The sequence below is a fragment of the Ranitomeya imitator genome, chromosome 3, assembly GCF_032444005.1.
Source record: "Ranitomeya imitator isolate aRanImi1 chromosome 3, aRanImi1.pri, whole genome shotgun sequence".
Lineage (NCBI taxonomy): Eukaryota > Metazoa > Chordata > Amphibia > Anura > Dendrobatidae > Ranitomeya > Ranitomeya imitator.
The window spans coordinates 434719851-434740134 of record NC_091284.1 but is presented as its reverse complement, the minus strand read 5'-3'; the positions used below and the strand labels follow the sequence as shown (position 1 = coordinate 434740134).

The window sequence follows — 20284 nt, the reverse complement described above, 5'->3', positions numbered from 1 at the left end:
AAGGCCTGGTTCAAGAGGCAAAAAAAATCAAGGTGTTGCAGTGGCCTAGTCAGTCTCCTGACCTTAACCCAATTGAAAACTTGTGGAAGGAGCTCAAGATTAAAGTCCACATGAGACACCCAAAGAACCTAGATAACTTGGAGAAGATCTGCATGGAGGAGTAGGCCAAGATAACTCCAGAGACCTGTGCTGGCCTGATCAGGTCTTATAAAAGACGATTATTAGCTGTAATTGCAAACAAAGGTTATTCCACAAAATATTAAACCTAGGGGTTGAATAATAATTGACCCACACTTTTATGTTTAAAATTTATAAAAATTTAACTGAGCAACAAAACTTTTTGGTTTGTAAGATTTATGCATCTGTTAATAAATCCTGCTCTTGTTTGAAGTTTGAAGGCTCTAACTTATTTGCATCTTATTAAACCTGCTAAATCTGCAGGGGGTTGAATACTACTTGTAGGCACTGTATCTACCAGATAAGCCATAAGTACACAAGTCAGCACTAATACTTCATGGCTAAGATTCTATGTGCTCAAAACACAGAATATTGCAGTTTTGATTACGATTAGCTCACCATGTCATCATATGCATTAAATGCGATGAAACAATGTCTCACACTCACATCATGTACCGGTGTGGGCCAATGCCTGCTCACATCCATTGTGACGTCCACTTAACACCTTGTGCAGTGTGCTTAAAGGGGTTGTCTAAGAATTACTCTGTCCATAACCATTAGATAGTTCAGCTGACACTTCTCCCCTGACTGCACCATATGCTGGATCTCTCGGCTCGTATGTGTGCTTGTCTTTTCAATGAGAGATCCAGTCACTGAATCATCTGGCAGCCACTTCCTTCTGCCAAACAAAAGGATCAGGCAACCGAACTCCAACATGCCACGCCAGTGGACAGCTGGGAGGCCAATATACACATTAATCGGTGGGTTCGGACCACTGCAATTGTGTACGAGTATAAAGAAGTGAAACTTGCTGCAGGAAATGTTCTAACATGAAAAGACAACTATTACACACCTGCACAACCTCACCCCATCCCCACTGATCTACTAGACTCCATCAGCATTTCTGTTTCTGGCATGAAGCCAAGCCAATCACTGGCCAAGTGACAACGGCATATTTGGTACAAGACATTGATTCCACCAGTCGTTTCTTCATCTCCTGGCACAGGATGTCATGTGACTGCTGTAGCCAATCAAAACACATACTCTACTCATTCCTTTACACCACTGCCCATGGCTCCACTAGCCCTCTCTTCCCACATAAGATGTCATGTGACCACAGAAAAATAAAGGGCGCTTGAGCCAGTCTATTAGGCCTCATTCACAAGTCTGTGTTGCATACGTTTCTGTTATAAATACAAAACATACCCATTATAGTCTACAGGGCTGTTCACATGTCTGTTTTTTTCCCAGCTTCATTGATGAAGAGTCAAAAGAAGTCTATAGGTCTGTGATAGACAGGTACAGCACATGTGCCATCTGTGATCAGCAGTAAAGAGGATAGGAGACGCATTGACTTCTATCCGTGAACTACCCTGATGACACACTGACGGTAAAACCGGACACAGACCGTACACTGATGGTAAAAACAGACACATGGACCCCATACTGATGACAGCTTCTTCATGTACGTGTTTAATCACTCTTCATGTGAGGGCGACAGCAGTGGACTGGAAGAACAGTATGTAGGGCTTTCTTTAAGACCACCATGGGCCCAGTGGTGGTCTTAAAGTAATAGACATCTCCTTTAACAGGCAAGGCATTTTTTCCTCTTTTTTCTAATGTTTCCTGCAGCTCTTTTACCCCTGGAAGACCCCCATAGTGACGAGGCCACTATCTCTTGGGCAGAACATTACACCGTGCCGCGATGTGCCTTACGGGAGGGTCTGGGCTTATCACAAGCGATTCTTTACCCCTGGAAGACCCCCATAGTAAAGATGTCACTATCGCTTCGGCAGAACATTACACGTGCTGCTATGTGCCTTGCAGGAGGGTCTGGGCTTATCGCAAGCGACTCTTTACCCCTGGAAGACCCCCATAGTGACGAGGCCACTATCTCTTGGGCAGAACATTACACCGTGCCGTTATATGCCTTACGGGAGGGTCTGGGCTTATCGCAAGCGACTCTTTACCCCTGGAAGACCCCCATAGTGACGAGGCCACTATCTCTTGGGCAGAACATTACACCGTGCCGTTATATGCCTTACGGGAGGGTCTGGGCTTATCGCAAGCGACTCTTTACCCCTGGAAGACCCCCATAGTGACGAGGCCACTATCTCTTGGGCAGAACATTACACCGTGCCGTTATATGCCTTACGGGAGGGTCTGGGCTTATCGCAAGCGACTCTTTACCCCTGGAAGACCCCCATAGTGACGAGGCCACTATCTCTTGGGCAGAACATTACACCGTGCCACGATGTGCCTTACAGGGGGGTCTGCGCTAATCACAAGCGATTCTTTGTGGAGAACTGGTGACGATACCAGGGCACGCCAAGTGCTTGTCACCCCCAAAATGTGAGAAACCCCACATGCTAGTTCCTGGGGCAGTGTAGAGTCCACCACCCTGCTGTCACAGCTCCCAACCACGTGTACAGTCCGCACGATGAGAAGTGTATGGAGGACGACAGGTGTGTGCATAGCCCGAGCTCGTCCTCGTGTGCCCGCCGCCGGGACAGCAGCCATTACCTGCTCAGAGCCGTCCTCCGCGCCGTCACTTGCTGCCTCTACCTGGCACGACATAGTGTGACGCAGTCTTGGAAGTGCCGCGCTATCGCCAGCAGAGAAGTCCCTGGCGCAGCGCTCACACTCAGAACCCCGCAAGCCAGCAGCCAATCAGACGAAGGGCAACACTACTGAGCGCTGCAGCCTCAGCACACGTGACCGGCCGTGCAGGAAGGCGGAAGCACCTTGGAAGCCATTTCTTAAAAGGGCAACCATGATACTAAAACTACGCTGGTTACAATTCGGCAGCTTACACCTCACGAACCTATTTGTCTTTCCTTACCTTATAATAATCAATTTTACACTGTAATGCCAGCACGCAAATACAATAAACTTCTAGTAGCACACTATAGTGTCTGTGTCGCTGGAGTCTTCCTATTGCGTTGTAATAGGAAGGGCTTCACAAAAATGGCTGCCTCATAGACGCTATGGTAAAACCGGACGTGACGTCACCGCGCTCCGGTGACGTATGAAGCGGTGCGCCGTGCTGTGGACGTCCCTAGCGAGGAGGGAAACAAGCGCTTGGCACCAAGATGAACGCGCCGCCGGCCTTTGAGTCGTTCCTACTGTTTGAGGGCGAAAAAAAGTGAGTTACCGGAAAGTGAGCGCTGTCGTTATGTGTCACTCACCCCAGAAGCGGGGAACTCTCTGCCCTTCGGTTCTGGGGAAAAAAAAGCTTGACTGGAGCCAAGTTCCCAGCTTTTTAACCCTTCCAGGACTGGGCCAGTTATTTTCCTCCTCTTCAGTATTTTTTGTTTATTTCCATCGTTTTGTTGCTGGTCCTTGGCCTGACGAGCCTTCTAGTGCAGCTTGTCCCTTATTCTCACGGTTAATATGCCTTTTGATTCTTAGGTTTTCCTCATTGACCTGTATGAGATGAGGAAAATCCGCAGGTACAAAAGAAACGAGGGTTTTTATTGTGTTTCCACAACAGAAATGCACTATAAAGGCACTTAACCCGTACATGACTTTATCAATAAGATTTATCAAAGCGAAGTAACAGGAAGTATCCAGAACAAAGCCGCTTTATTTGCAACATGACCAAAAAGAGACTCAAGACTTGGCTGAAAAAATGCAATTAAAATGGGAAAGAAAATAAAAAGTAACTGGGTAGGTGCAGAAATGCTGCCGGAAATGTGCTGCTTGACTCCATAACAAATGGAAACATTGGCCCAAATGTTTCATTTCTTTCTTTTAACCCCTTAGTGACGGAGCCAAATTTTTGAAATCTGACCAGTGTCACTTTATGTGGTAATAACTCTGCAACGCTTCAACAAATCCCAGTGATTTTGAGATTGTTTTTTCGTGACACATTATACTTTATGATAATGGTAAATTTTGTTCAACATTTTTTGTGTTTATTTATAAAAAATATCAAAAATTTGAGAAAAATGTTAAAAAATTAGCAATTTTCTAAATTTGAATGATTATCCCTTTAATCCAGATAGTCATACAACAGCAAACCATTAATAAATAACATTTCCCACATCTCTGCTTTACATCAGCATCATTTGTAAAATGTTATTTTATTTTGTTAGCATTTTAGGAGGTTTAAAAATGTAGCAGCAATTTTTCATTTTTTCAAAGACATTTACAAAATTTATTTTTTTAGGGACTTATCCAAGTTTGAAGTGACTTTAGGGGTCCCATATATTGGGAAACCCACAAACATGATACCATTTTAAAAACAGCATCCCTAGACATATTGAAAACTGCTGTCAGGTAGTTTATTAACCCTTCAGGTGCTTTACAGGAATTAATGCAAAGTGGTATGACAGAAATGAAAATGTGTATTTTTACCACCTAAATGTCTCTAACTTCTAAACAGATTACTACAGCCGGCAGACTCTAAGGCCGCTATTTGGTCATGAATTGCCATGGCAAACATCAGGACTACACAGTCATGATCTGAGGGCACCAATTGTGACAAAGAAGAAGCCCCCACACTCTGTTAACCATTTATAATGATGTAGTCACTATTGACAGCAGCATCTAAGGGGTTAAACAGATTTAGATGGTGCAAATACTGATCGTGGCTGATACAGCAAGTTGTCAGCTATAGTGCACAACCAACAGATGCTGGATTGTCATCTGTATGGGGAGGCTATTCTCTTATATCTCAGGTCAGTTAAAAGACGTATTGGCGGTCATTAAGGGGTTAAAGGGGTTGTCCACTAATTAAATAACTCTTCTACTCTCCATAGGAGCCGTTCCAGCATTGTCGGCACTGGGACTCTCGGGACATTATGTCACATGATCCCTGCAGCCAATCAGTGCAGCCTTCACTCTCCTAAGGATGCAGCTGACCTCCAGAGGAAGGGAGAGCTGCGGCTGTTCTCACTACTTTGGGATGTCTTGTTTGTGACTAGGAGAGGAGACTGAAGCCAGCACAGATTGGCCTCAGGGATCGCGTGACATAATGTCCCGAGAGCCTCGGTGCCGACACACGATGTAACTGTGTTTTTATTTTTGTCTTTTACCTGTTTTGCAGCTTTTCACAGCAAACATTCACAGGTTCCATTAAAATGTCTAATATTTGCGCTGAAAATTCTCCTGTATATAAAATAAAATCACGCCAATGAAGTACATTTATACCAAAAGTTTGAGGCTTTTTAAAAAGTCACCATTGATGAATTAGCAGCAAATATATGGAAAACAAAAAAGCAAATTCACAATGGCAAAGATTAAAATAAAAAAAATCAGGGAAGTTGCAGGGCTAAAATTAGAGTACTGGCCACTTTTGACCCAGCGATGAGTCCTGTTTAACCCCTTCCTGACATGGCAGTTTTTTTTTAAGCAGCTTTAAATGCTGCTGCCAGAGGTTAAAAGCAGCACTTACGGGACTAACGGCCACAGCAGGAGCTCAGCTCCACACTCTGCTGTTGAATGCAGATGCTGATTGTGAAAATGTCAAGCTCCGCTCCTGAGTTCGTATCAGGGATGGGACCTGAGATGTATCCGATTTTAAAAATGTCATCTACGTGTGTTGCATACATCTTCTGTATTTAAATTGACCTACAATGACTATTTTAAAATTCACAGCATTTGCTGAATTCATCATGGACTTTGCCCTTTGCAGTGTTATAGGGTGAAATTCTCCATAATATCTGAGTTTGTAACATGCGGATTTTGCTGCTGGGATACTGTAGAAACTCCACATTGTGTACATTATTATTATTTATTATAGCGCCATTTATTCCATGACGCTTTACATGTGAGGAGGGGTATACCTAATAAAAACAGGTACAATAATCTTGAACAATACAAGTCACAGCTGGTACAGGAGGATAGAGGACCCTGCCCGTGAGGGCTCACAATCTACAAGGGATAAGTGAGGATACAGTAGATGAGGATAGAGCTGGTCGTGCAGTGGTTTGGTCTATCGGTGGTTACTGCAGGTTGTAGGCTTGTTGTAAGAGGAAGGTCTTCAGGTTCTTTTTGAAGGTTTCGATGGTAGGCGAGAGTCTGATGTGTTGTGGTAGAGGGTTCCAGAGTAGGGGTGATGCGCGAGAGAAATCTTGTATGTGATTGTGGGAAGAGGAGATAAGGGGGGAGTAGAGTAGGAGATCTTGTGAGGATCGGAGGTTGCGTGTAGGTAAGTACCGGGAGACGAGGTCACAGATGTATGGAGGAGACAGGTTGTGGATGGCTTTGTATGTCATGGTTAGGGTTTTGTAGTGGAGTCTCTGGGCAATGGGGACCCAGTGAAGGGATTGACAGAGGGGAGAGGCCGGGGAATAGTGGGGGGACAGGTGGATTAGTCTGGCAGCTGAGTTTAGAATAGATTGGAGGGGTTCGAGAGTGTTAGAGGGGAGGCCACAGAGCAGGAGGTTACAGTAGTCGAGGTGGGAGATGATGAGGGCATGAACTAGGGTTTTTGCAGATTTTTGGTTGAGGAATGAACGGATCCGTGAAATATTTTTGAGTTGAAGGCGGCAGGAAGTGGAAAGGGCTTGGATATGTGGTTTGAAGGAGAGATCAGTGTCGAGTATTACCCCGAGACAGCGAGCTTGTGGGACTGGGGAGAGTGGGCAGCCATTTAGGCCATGTTCACACAGTGCGTTTTTTACCGCGGAACCGCGGCGGTTTTGCGGCTGCGGTTCCGCAGCTGTTTTCCATGCAGGGTACAGTACACTGTACCCTATGGAAAACAGGACACACTGTGCACATGGTCCGGAAATTGTAAAAAAAAAGCCGCGCTGAATAGCTCCCGGAAAAAAGAAGGAGCATGTCAATTCTTCTTCCTGAACCGCAGCGGTTCTGCACCCATAGACCTCCATTGTGAGGTCAAAATCGCAGTAAAACCCGCAGATCAAAAATATATCTGCGGGTTTTACTGCGATTTGATGTGCAGAACCGCTGCAGCAGGAAGTGCGGGGGAGCGGGCGGAAGTGCGTGGGCGGAGTGTGGCTGCCCCCCCGTGCTCCGATCCCGCCCCCCCGTGCTCCGATGCCCCCCCCCCCAGTGCTCCGATGCCCCCCCCCGTGCCCTAATCTCCCCCCCTTATACTTACCCGGCGTCCCGGTGTCCGTCCGGCCGTCTTCTCCCTGGGCGCCGCCATCTTGCAAAATGGCGGGCGCATGCGCAGTGCGCCCGCCGAATCTGCCGGCCGGCAGATTCGCTCCAAAGTGCATTTTGATCACTGAGATATAACCTATCTCAGTGATCAAAATAAAAAAATAGTAAATTACACCCCCCCCCCACTTTGTCACCCCCATTGGTAGGGACAATAAAAAAATTAAGAATTTTTTTTTTTTTTTTTTTTTCACTAAGGTTAGAATAGGGGTAGGGGTAGGGTTAGGGGTAGGGTTAGGGGTAGGGTATTTTCAGCCATTTTAGCCCTAAAAAGCTTCCTAGGAAACACACAGTAAAAAAAGGATAAAAAAACGCATCAAAAAACGCATCAAAAAAAGGACAAAAAAAGGACCTGCGTTTTCTGCCAAGAGCTGCAGTTTTTTAAAAAAACTGTCCTGAAAAAAAAAGGATGGAAATCCTGAACGTGTGAACATACCCTTACTGTAACTTTATGTACTATAAATGCCTCGAGTTGATGCTAGTATAGCAAACTCGTGCAAGAACTGCAAGATTTTGGCCACTGGATATAAGATTTAAGTTATATTCCCAATGGTAAATGTAATCAAGGGTCAAGTCAATAAAAAGCCATATAAACCCAGCTTGGACATGCGCAGTTTATATTTCCTATTAATGAATGATGAATCTGGCACTCATTAGATAATGAACTTAAAAATACTTTTCTTTGCCATCTCGTCCGTGCACATAAATTATTACACATTTCGGGCTAATACAAATGTCAAGCTTTAATGTCATGTTCCTAGAAGACAAGTCTTTTATATGTGACTAGATGGTGGCCCAATTCTAACGCATCGGGTATTCTAGAATATGCATGTCCACGTAGTATATTGCCCAGCCACGTAGTATATTGCCCAGCCACGTAGTATATTGCCCAGCCACGTAGTATATTGCCCAGCGGCCCACATAGTATATTGCCCGGCCCACATAGTATATTGCCCAGCCCACGTAGTATATTGCCCAGCCCACGTAGTATATTGCCCAGCCCACGTAGTATATTGCCCAGCCCACGTAGTATATTGCCCAGCCACGTAGTATATTGCCCAGCCCACGTAGTATATTGCCCAGCCACGTAGTATATTGCCCGGCCCACATAGTATATTGCCCAGCCCACGTAGTATATTGCCCAGCCCACGTAGTATATTGCCCAGCCCACGTAGTATATTGCCCAGCCCACGTAGTATATTGCCCAGCCCACGTAGTATATTGCCCAGCCCACGTAGTATATTGCCCAGCCCACGTAGTATATTGCCCAGCCACGTAGTATATTGCCCAGCCCACGTAGTATATTGCCCAGCCACGTAGTATATTGCCCGGCCCACATAGTATATTGCCCAGCCCACGTAGTATATTGCCCAGCCCACGTAGTATATTGCCCAGCCCACGTAGTATATTGCCCAGCCCACGTAGTATATTGCCCAGCCCACGTAGTATATTGCCCAGCCCACGCAGTATATTGCCCAGCGATGGAGTATACCGCACAGAGCCATGTAGTATACAGACTTAAAATAAACATATACTCACCCTCCATTGAAGTCCTGGTCCTGCGTGTGGTGCACGCGGCAGCTTCCGGTCCCAGGGTTGGTATGGGCGCAGGACCTGTGATGTCGTCGCGGTCACATGACCGTGACGTCATGGCAGGTCCTTGTCGCATACCATCTTTGCCACCAGAACCTGCCGCTTGCATGGACCGGTCACCGGAGTGTCGCGAGGAGCGGGAAAGGCTCCGGAATGTGAGTATATGATGATTTTTTATTATTTTTAACATTAGATCTTTTAACTATTAAAGCCGCATAGGCAGCATCAATAGTAAAAAAGTTGGTCACACAGGGTTAATGGAGTACGTTACACCGTGGCATAACGCGGTCCATTAGCGCTGCCATTTACCCTGTGTGAGCGCTGACTGGAGGGGAGTATGGAGCGGGCACTGACTGTGGGGAGGAAGGAGCGGCCATGTTGCCGCCGGACTGCGCCCGTCGCTGATTGGTCGTGGCAATGGTCGTGGGCGTTTTGCCACGACCAATCAGCCACTTTGATTCCATGACAGACAGAGGCCGCGACCAATGAATATCCGTGACAAGCAGAAGGACAGACAGAAAGACGGAAGTGACCCTTAGACAATTATATAGTAGATATCCCAATCACTCCATTGCTTATAGTATGACAATCTGATTACATTTTTGTATATGTGATAAAATGCCAATAAATTTTAAAGCTGTTTATTTTTTGTGTAGGATAACAATTACGAAGGACACAAAAGTGCCTAATGCCTGTCTGTTTACCATAAACAAGGAGGACCACACAATTGGAAATATAATTAAATCGTAAGTCTTAATTCATGCTGCTATACAAAAATAATCTGATGAAAACTACTTGTATATTTAAGGCTATTTTGCATTCCAAATTTATGCCGAAGGTATTAGTTGGAGTGATTCCCCAATATGTCCAATGGAAGTCTCCGATGTATGCCACTGTAGGCATGTACTGCTCATCGCTTTCCTCTTCATAGAAAAGCATAGTGAATTATACCTTTCTGTGCAGTATAAAATAAGGTACAATGATGTACAGTATGTTCCATTGGCAGCTGCTGAAAGGGAACTCCTGTGGCCTACACAAGGTGAAATGAGCCAATGGTTATTTTGGGTGTCCACTGCTCTGATTTAGGTTGCGTGGGGTTGTCTCATCATATTAAATGGATAAAATGGCAAAGAACTTGTAAAAACAAGCAACTTTGTAACTTGCCTCTTAGTAAAATATGTTTCCATTTTCAAGAATGGAGGGCTTTTAAATTCTATATTTTACATCTGATTGTGAAGCTTACAGGCCATCTTCAGTATCTCTGTGCAGTTTGTGCTAGGGCTCAGTAACGCTGCTGGCCCAAACTCTGTCATCAGGAGCACACAGTTTCTTCATCAAGGAGAAAGGCAGGGGTGTGGGTGCTCCAGAAGATAGGATCTCGAGACATTTTTAATATACGATACTTAGCCCGTGTCATTGCTTCTAGTACATCAGTGATGGCACTTGAAGAGCACTACTGATATAAAATCCATCTTAGAAAACCGTATTTGTATTAACTTGATTAAGTGTGCGTGCTCTTTTCTGTTATTTTGCAGGCAACTGTTGAAAGATCCCCAGGTCCTCTTTGCTGGATACAAAGTACCACATCCGCTGGAACATAAAATTATTATAAGAGTTCAGACAACGCCTGAATACAGTCCTCAGGAAGCATTTACTAACGCTATTACAGACTTGATTAGTGAGTTGTCTCTGTTGGAAGAAAGATTTAGAGTAAGTACTGATGTGCTAGAATATTTTTTTTGTTTTTTTTACAGCAATACATGTGCATTTGATTCATTTTTACTGCGTTTTTTCACTATGAATTTGAATGGGCAAACAATGTTGTAAAACACTTAAAGAATTAGCATGCTTCAGATTTGAATGAAACACTTGAGTGCAATTCCGCAAGGAAAAGAAAAAATAGGTAGCATGTGGTTCCAAAAATCTCACTCACATTTTTACCATAACTAAAGCAAATTGTCTCTTCAGAGAGGAAGAAGACTAAAACTCTAGTGCCACCTATTGGAAGTAGCAATCCTAAGGGTACCGTCACACATAACGATATCGTTAACGATATCGTTGCTTTTTGTGACGTAGCAACGATATCGTTAACTAAATCGTTATGTGTGACAGCAACCAACGATCAGGCCCCTGCTGGGAGATCGTTGGTCGCTGGGGAAAGTCCAGCACTTTATTTTGTCGCTGGATCTCCCGCTGACATCGCTGAATCGGCGTGTGTGACGCCGATTCAGCGATGTCGTCACTGGTAACCAGGGTAAACATCGGGTTACTAAGCGCAGGGCCGCGCTTAGTAACCCGATGTTTACCCTGGTTACCGTTGTAAATGTTAAAAAACAAACACTACATACTTACATTCCCGGTGTCTGGTCATGTCCCCCGCCGTCAGCTTCCCGCACTGACTGGTGAGCGCCGGCCAGCCGTAAAGCAGAGCACAGCGGTGACGTCACCGCTGTACTTTACGGCCGGCGCTCAGTCAGTGCTGGAAGCTGAAGGCGAGGGACCTGACCAGACACCGGGAAGGTAAGTATGTAGTGTTTGTTTTTTTTACATTTACAACGGTAACCAGGGTAAACATCGGGTTACTAAGCGCGGCCTGCGCTTAGTAACCCGATGTTTACCCTGGTTACCCGGGGACTTCAGGATCGTTGGTCGCTGGAGAGCTGTCTGTGTGACAGCTCTCCAGCGACCAAACAGCGACGCTGCAGCGATCGACATCGTTGTCGGTATCGCTGCAGCGTCGCTTAGTGTGACGGTACCCTAACAGTCAATGTCGACCCTTTAACGAGCCTTGTCACATGACTTAGGATAATAGCCAAACCAGAATCTCAATTTGCAGACACTGTGTTTTGGAGTACTGCCCCTCATCAGTGCAAAGTGGAGATCTGGTTTGGCTGATTGAGAGGCGTCTGACCGGGATCCAAGAAGTATCGTTTCTCCTTGTGGAGAGTGACATGATAAGCATGTCGAGGTGAGGAGACTTAAAGCCGCAATGCTCCTCTGGGAAATATGCAAATTGTCTCTTCAGAGAGAAAGAAAACTTATCGGATTACCATAACCATTACCATAACTAAAAAATGCAAAAATCTCTGATCAAAATGCCAGTATACATTGATCCACATATCTACACATGTCCTGATTTAGGCATAGTTAGTATTTAGATGTGTCAGGCTACTTTCCCATTATAAGGAAGTTTTGTACAGCTGACATGTGCGCGCAATGAGCGCGAGTGGAATCGCGATCCGCCCACGCCCATTAACTAGTTAAATGCCGCCGTCAAGCGCTGACAGCGGCATTTAACTAGCGCTCCCGGCCGCGTGGCCGGAGCTGCTCGCACCGCTGACCCCCGTCACATGAACGGGGGTCAGCGGTGCATTGCCATAACAACCAGAGGTCTCCTTGAGACCTCTATGGTTGTTGATGGCCGATTGCTTTGATCGCCACCCTGTGGTCGGCGTTCAAAGTACACCTGCATTTCTGCTACATAGAGGTGATCTGTACTTCACCTCTATGTAGCAGAGGCGATCGTGTAGTGCATGCTTCTAGCCTCCTATAGAGGCTATTGAAGCATGCCAAAATTAAAAAAAAAAAAAAAAAAGTGTTTAAAAATATAAAAAAAATATATAAAAGTTCAAATCACCCCCCTTTCGCCCCAATCAAAATAAAACAATTAAAAAGAAAAATCAAACATACACATTTGGTTTTGCCGCTTTCAGAATCGCCCGATCTATCAATAAAAACAAAGGATTAACCTGACCGCTAAATGGCGTAGCGAGAAAAAAAATCAAAACGCCAAAATTACGTTTTTTTGGTCGCCGCGACATTGCATTAAAATGCAATAACGGGCGGTCAAAAGAACGTATCTACACCAAAATGGTGTTATTAAAAACGTCATCTCGGCACGCAAAAAATAAGCCTTCACCTGACCCCAGATCACGAAAATTGGAGACGCTACGGGTATCGTAAAATCGCGCAATTTTTTTTTTCTTTTTTTTTAGCAAACTTTGGAATTTTTTTTCACCACTTAGAAAAAAAATAACCTAGATATGTTAGGTGTCTATGAACTCGTAATGACCTGGAGAATCATAATGTCTGGTCAGTGTTAGCATTTGGTGAACCTAGCAAAAAAGCCAAACAAAAAACAAGTGTGATATTGCACTTTTTTTGCAATTTCTTCACACTTGGAATTTTTTTCCCGTTTTCTATTACATGGCATGGTAAAACCAATGGTATCGTTCAAAAGTACATCTCGTCCCGCAAAAAATAAGCCCTCACATGGCCATATTGACGGAAAATTAAAAAAGTTATGGCTCTGGGAAGGAGGGGAGCGAAAAACGAAATGAAAAAACAGAAAAAGCTCCGGGGGTGAAGGGGTTAAAAACATGGGAGACTAGAAGCTGACACAACCCGATCGGCTCTACTATATAGAGGCAATGTTTAGATCGCCTCTATATTGCAGATTTACTCACTTGCTATGAGTGCCAACCATTGGGTGGAGCTCACAGCAAGCCGGCCCTGACAAACTATTTAAATGATGCTGTCAGTTTGACAGCGGCATTTAACTGGATCGCGATTCCACCCGCGGCTATTGCGGGCACGTGTCAGCTGTTCAAAACAGCTGACATGTCCCGGAAAGATGTGGGCTCATCGCCAGAGCCCACATCAAAGGGAGGACATCTGACATCGGCGTACTATTATGCCCAATGTCGGAAAGAGGTTAAACACATTGGTTAGCTTTGCACTAGAAATTCTCATTTTTGGCACGTTACGCATTAGACAATACACTCTCTAGTTCACCATATCCCTCTTTAACTAGATAATGTCTGTTGGAGGGCAAGGTACAGAAAGTGGTATATGGTGTAAGTCAGGAAAGATGTTTGGCACATTTAGCTTGATAAATAATAATAATAATAATAATAATTTTTATTTATATAGCGCCAACATATTCCGCAGCGCTTTACAAATTATAGAGGGGACTTGTACATACAATAGGCATTACAGCATAACAGAAATACAGTTCAAAACAGATACCAAGAGGAGTGAGGGCCCTGCTCGTAAGCTTACATACTATGAGGAAAAGGGGAGACACGAGAGGTGGATGGTAACAATTGCTATAGTTATTCGGACCAGCCATAGTGTAAGGCTTGGGTGTTCATGTAAAGCTGCATGAACCAGTTAATTAATTTTTTTTTTTTTTTTTAATATAGGCCACACAGGGATCGTTAGGTTAATGCATTGAGGCGGTAGGCCAGTCTGAACAAATGAGTTTTTAGGGCACGCTTAAAACTGTGGGGATTGGGGATTAATCGTATTATCCTAGGTAGTGCATTCCAAAGAATCGGCGCAGCACGTGTAAAGTCTTGGAGACGGGAGTGGGAGGTTCTGATTATTGAGGATGCTAACCTGAGGTCATCAGCGGAGCGGAGGGCACGGGTAGGGTGGTAGACTGAGACCAGAGAGGAGATGTAGGGTGGTGCTGAGCCATGGAGTGCTTTGTGGATGAGGGTAGTAGTTTTGTACTGGATTCTTGAGTGGATGGGTAACCAGTGTAATGACTGGCACAAGGTAGAGGCATCGGTGTAACGGTTGGTGAGGAATATGATCCTGGCAGCAGCATTCAGGACAGATTGGAGCGGGGAGAGTTTGGTAAGAGGGAGGCCGATTAGTAGAGAGTTACAATAGTCCAGACGAGAATGAATAAGTGAAACAGTAAGAGTTTTTGCAGAGTCGAAAGTAAGAAAAGGGCGAATTCTAGAAATGTTTTTGAGATGCAGGTAAGAAGAGCGAGCCAGTGATCGGATGTGGGGGGTGAATGAAAGGTCAGAATCAAGGATGACCCCAAGGCAGCGGGCATGTTGCTTTGGAGTAATGGTGGAACCGCAAACGGAGATGGCAATGTCAGGCAAAGGTAGGTTAGTAGAGGGAGAAAACACGAGGAGTTCAGTTTTTGACAGGTTTAGTTTCAGATAGAGGGAGGACATGATGCTAGAGACAGCGGTAAGACAATCACTGGTGTTTTCTAATAAGGCAGGCGTGAGATCAGGAGAAGAAGTGTATAGTTGGGTGTCGTCAGCATAGAGATGGTACTGGAAGCCAAATCTACTGATTGTTTGTCCAATAGGGGCAGTATACAAAGAGAAGAGGAGGGGGCCTAGGACTGATCCTTGAGGAACCCCAACAGTAAGGGGAAGGTGAGAGGAGGAGGAACCAGCGAAACATACAGTGAAGGATCGGTCAGAGAGATAGGAGGAGAACCAGGAGAGAACGGTGTCCTTGAGGCCGATGGAGCGGAGCATAGTGAGGAGGAGCTGATGATCCACAGTATCAAATGCTGCAGAGAGATCCAAGAGAATTAGCATGGAGTAGTGACCATTAGATTTAGCTGTTAGTAGGTCATTAGAGACTTTAGTGAGGGCAGTTTCAGTAGAGTGTAAAGAGCGGAAACCAGATTGAAGAGGGTCGAGAAGAGAGTTATCTGAGAGATAGCGGGTAAGACGGGAGTGGACCAGGCGTTCGAGGAGTTTAGAGATGAAGGGAAGATTAGAGACAGGTCTATAATTAGCGGCACAGTTTTGGTCGAGGGATGGTTTTTTAAGTAATGGATGTATGATGGCATGCTTAAATGAGGAGGGAAAAATACCGGAAGTGAGGGAAAGGTTGAATATTTTTGTTAGGTGAGAGGTGACAGCCGGGGAAAGGGACTGGAGGAAATGTGACGGAATGGGGTCACTGGTGCAAGTGGTCGGGCGAGAAGATGCAAGGAGCCTGCTTACTTCTTCTTCTGTAACTGGTTCAAAGTCAGAGAGTGAACTAGATGCAGTGGGGGAGGGAGGACAGTGCATGGTATGAAGAGATTGGGAGATGATTTCCTGTCGAATATGGTCAATTTTTTCTTTGAAGTAATTGGCCAGATTGTCAGCACGGAGATCCGTGGTTGGGGCCTGCGCTCTTGGGTTGAGTAGGGACTGGAACGTGTCAAAGAGACGTTTAGGGTTATTGGACAGGGAGGTGATGAGGGTGTTGAAGTAGGTTTGTTTGGAGAGGTGAAGGGCAGAATTGTATGTCTTTAGCATGAACTTATAATGGATGAAATCTTCGGGTAGATTAGATTTTCTCCACAGACGTTCTGCGCACCTGGAGCACCGCTGCAGGAAACGTGTTTGCAGCGTGTGCCACGGTTGTTGCCGTCTGTGCCGAGTTGTTTTATGTATAGGAGGAGCAGCTTCATCCAGGGCACTTTGCAGGGTTTCATTGTAATGCTTCAGAGCAGAATCAGGACATGAGATGGAGGAGATTGGGGCCAATGAGGACTGCAAGTTCTTCACAAGTTCCTGGGTGTTAATGGCCTGTATGTTTCTATAAGTGTGGAAAGTGGGGGTGACCTGAGCGGGATGGCAGTTCTTGATAGAGAATGAAAGAAGGTGGTGGTCAGAGAGTGGGAGAGGGGAGTTTGTGAAATCATCCACTGAGCAAAGCCGGGAGAAGACCAAGTCAAGGGAGTTTCCATCTTCATGTGTTGGCGAGTTAGTATGCTGCGAGAGGCCGAAAGAGGAGGTTAGAGCCAAAAGGTGAGAAGCAGATGGGGAGAGGGGAGAGGCAATAGGGATGTTGAAATCACCCATGATAAGGGTGGGGGTGTCACAGGAAAGAAAGTGTGGAAGCCAGGTGGCAAAGTGATCCAGGAACTGATGAGAGGGGCCGGGAGGACGATACACCACCACCACTCGCATGGAGAAGGGGACGTAGAGTCTGACCACATGGACCTCAAAGGAAGGGAAGACAAGTGAGGGTACTTGGGGGATAACTTGGAAAGTACATTTTGGTGAAAGGAGCAGACCAACGCCTCCACCTGCTCTGTTGTCCGATCTTGGGGTATGAGAAAAGTGTAGTGCACCATATGAAAGAGCAGCAGCAGCGGTGGTGTCTGACTGCTGGATCCAGGTTTCAGTAAGAGCCAGGAGATTAAGAGAATTAGAAAGGAAGAAGTCATGGATGAAGGAGAGTTTATTACACACAGAGCGAGAATTCCAAAGGGCACAATTCAAAGAGACAGAAGGCATGCAGGGAATATTAATAAGGTTAGAGGGGTTTCTGGGTGTAGCAATTGGGAGGTTTGACTGGCTATAACATGGGGGGCCGGGGTTTGGAGAGATGTCTCCAGCAACTAGGAGGAGGAGGATCGAAAGAGTGAGCAGATGGTTAAGTGATTTGTGAGAGCGTCTCTTGTGTTGGATGGTGGGACTGAATGGATCTGCGCTGCTAAGCAATGTGAACAGAGCATGAGTGCTATACATAGGAGAGGCAAGGACAGAGGGGCCGATATGGATGGAGTGTAGAGAGTTAATGCAAGGGCGGTGAATGTGAGTGAATGCAGCAGCCAGGATATAGAATATGCAAATAAATATGGTGAGTATTTGTGTTGTTTCAAGTGAATAGGGAATAGATTTAGATTGTCTTACCTGTGTCCTGCCCTGTCTAACTGCCATGTTATAACTGCCGAGTACTTAGAAAAAAAAAGTACTTTGAATAAAAATACACGAATACAAGTGCACGAATGCACCCCTGCATGAATGCTTCCCCAAGCTAAGTCTACATTTATAGAAGGCTAGCCCTTAGATCTTCCTATTTTTTTTTTTTTTTTTTTGTGTTAAAGCTCGTTAGCAATCAATCAAACTCAGTTGAGACAACAGGACACAATAAATGTAGTGATCAGATAAACAAATGTCCAGGTCTACATGGATCATAGACCACTTTGAAACAGTTATGTGATCTCGCTGAGTAAGGACATGCAAAGTCAGATTAAATATCTATAAACACAAAAAATGCATAATAGGATGACTAATATATATAGATATATGCAGGATTCAATGCCGAAGATGGAATGACTCAGATACCATTCAAGCTGCTTGCTGTCAGGGACTGGAGCAATAGACATGCAGGATATTTCAGCTCAGAGAATGAATGATCTGTTTACCATTCAAGCTGCTTGCTGTCAGGGACTGGAGCAATAGACATGCAGGATATTTCAGCTCAGAGAATGAATGATCTGTTTACCATTCAAGCTGCTTGCTGTCAGGGACTGGAGCAATAGACATGCAGGATATTTCAGCTCAGAGAATGAATGATCTGTTTACCATTCAAGCTGCTTGCTGTCAGGGACTGGAGCAATAGACATGCAGGATATTTCAGCTCAGAGAATGAATGATCTGTTTACCATTCAAGCTGCTTGCTGTCAGGGACTGGAGCAATAGACATGCAGGATATTTCAGCTCAGAGAATGAATGATCTGTTTACCATTCAAGCTGCTTGCTGTCAGGGACTGGAGCAATAGACATGCAGGATATTTCAGCTCAGAGAATGAATGATCTGTTTACCATTCAAGCTGCTTGCTGTCAGGGACTGGAGCAATAGACATGCAGGATATTTCAGCTCAGAGAATGAATGATCTGTTTACCATTCAAGCTGCTTGCTGTCAGGGACTGGAGCAATAGACATGCAGGATATTTCAGCTCAGAGAATGAATGATCTGTTTACCATTCAAGCTGCTTGCTGTCAGGGACTGGAGCAATAGACATGCAGGATATTTCAGCTCAGAGAATGAATGATCTGTTTACCATTCAAGCTGCTTGCTGTCAGGGACTGGAGCAATAGACATGCAGGATATTTCAGCTCAGAGAATGAATGATCTGTTTACCATTCAAGCTGCTTGCTGTCAGGGACTGGAGCAATAGACATGCAGGATATTTCAGCTCAGAGAATGAATGATCTGTTTACCATTCAAGCTGCTTGCTGTCAGGGACTGGAGCAATAGACATGCAGGATATTTCAGCTCAGAGAATGAATGATCTGTTTACCATTCAAGCTGCTTGCTGTCAGGGACTGGAGCAATAGACATGCAGGATATTTCAGCTCAGAGAATGAATGATCTGTTTACCATTCAAGCTGCTTGCTGTCAGGGACTGGAGCAATAGACATGCAGGATATTTCAGCTCAGAGAATGAATGATCTGTTTACCATTCAAGCTGCTTGCTGTCAGGGACTGGAGCAATAGACATGCAGGATATTTCAGCTCAGAGAATGAATGATCTGTTTACCATTCAAGCTGCTTGCTGTCAGGGACTGGAGCAATAGACATGCAGGATATTTCAGCTCAGAGAATGAATGATCTGTTTACCATTCAAGCTGCTTGCTGTCAGGGACTGGAGCAATAGACATGCAGGATATTTCAGCTCAGAGAATGAATGATCTGTTTACCATTCAAGCTGCTTGCTGTCAGGGACTGGAGCAATAGACATGCAGGATATTTCAGCTCAGAGAATGAATGATCTGTTTACCATTCAAGCTGCTTGCTGTCAGGGACTGGAGCAATAGACATGCAGGATATTTCAGCTCAGAGAATGAATGATCTGTTTACCATTCAAGCTGCTTGCTGTCAGGGACTGGAGCAATAGACATGCAGGATATTTCAGCTCAGAGAATGAATGATCTGTTTACCTGTATGAAGAGAGAAGAGATGCTTGATTATATTCTGCCATGTTATAACTGCCGAGTACTTAGAAAAAAAAGTACTTTGAATAAAAATACACGAATACAAGTGCACGAATGCACCCCTGCATCCCCTCCATTGTATTCAGTTATGAATGCGCTGATAATTGGTAACTTGAAATGTGGAAATTGACAGTATTGGTTGTAGTTAAGTGGGTTCCAGTCATGCATGGCTACGCTGCCTACTCCATGAACTAGTTTAATTGTTTTATGAAATTACTCATACTTTGCCATGTCTATTTCTGCAGGTAGCCATTAAGGATAAACAAGAGGGAATTGAATGAATCTGGAGACTTTCTTGCTATAACTTGTTGCAGCTTCAACATTTCTCTGTTCTGTGGGGAACTGTGAACAGTGTTTGTGTGTGGTGTTTTGTTTAAGTTAATTTAATTAAAAAAAATAAGCTTTATTTTGTTTGAGTTTTACTTCCAATTTTTTTTATTAAAGAGTTGGCTCATAATTAGGTCACACTTTCTGGCTGCAGCTACAACCTGTACTTCTGTATTTTAATATCAACCACTCATCACTATGATTATTTGTCCACTGCAGAGCGGTGGTGTCAAGGCCTTTTCCTAGGTGACTCTGCCCATATGTATTGGTAGTATCTCTGAATTATTCTGTTCCTACCTTCTTCCTTTATAGAATGGACAGCGGAGCTAGTATAATGTGGGGCATGTCCAGGGGTGGGATAATTTTTTTTTTTTTTAACAGGTTCCCTATTAATGTTAGGAAGCCACTCCCATGTTCACGCACATGTTCCTCTGCCACAAAATACAACTAACGGTAACTAAAAGTATTCCCCTTCTTATCCCATCTGTATCTTCATTTACACTGTGTG

At 44.6% G+C, this 20284-nt stretch overlaps 2 protein-coding genes across 3 annotated transcripts in view; one reads left to right on the top strand and one right to left on the bottom strand.

Annotated features, from left to right (window-relative positions):
- The window catches only part of TXLNG (taxilin gamma), a 94773-nt gene extending 91907 nt beyond the window's left edge, over nucleotides 1–2866 (bottom strand). For both annotated transcript variants that reach the window (XM_069757306.1, XM_069757307.1), the window contains exon 1: nucleotides 2701–2866. In XM_069757306.1, coding sequence (XP_069613407.1) covers nucleotides 2701–2754 — 54 coding nt within the window. In that variant the 5' untranslated portion in view covers nucleotides 2755–2866. The remainder of the gene's footprint in view (nucleotides 1–2700) is intronic.
- A 330-nt stretch (nucleotides 2867–3196) lies between these two features.
- On the top strand, nucleotides 3197–19855 carry LOC138670196 (DNA-directed RNA polymerase II subunit RPB11-a). The gene is made up of 4 exons (XM_069757314.1): nucleotides 3197–3322; nucleotides 9561–9650; nucleotides 10440–10614; nucleotides 19695–19855. The coding sequence occupies exons 1-4, from the start codon at nucleotides 3270–3272 to the stop codon at nucleotides 19728–19730; spliced, it is 354 nt and encodes a 117-aa protein (XP_069613415.1). The 5' UTR covers nucleotides 3197–3269; the 3' UTR covers nucleotides 19731–19855.
- The last annotated feature ends 429 nt before the right edge of the window (nucleotides 19856–20284 follow it).

Coding starts and splice junctions, on each gene's coding strand:
- LOC138670196 (XM_069757314.1), top strand. CDS start 3,270: ATGAACGCGCCGCCGGCCTTTGAGTCGTTCCTACTGTTTGAGGGCGAA. Junction 9,651..10,439: donor ATTGGAAATATAATTAAATC/GTAAGTCTTAAT, acceptor GTTATTTTGCAG/GCAACTGTTGAAAGATCCCC. Junction 10,615..19,694: donor TGTTGGAAGAAAGATTTAGA/GTAAGTACTGAT, acceptor CTATTTCTGCAG/GTAGCCATTAAGGATAAACA.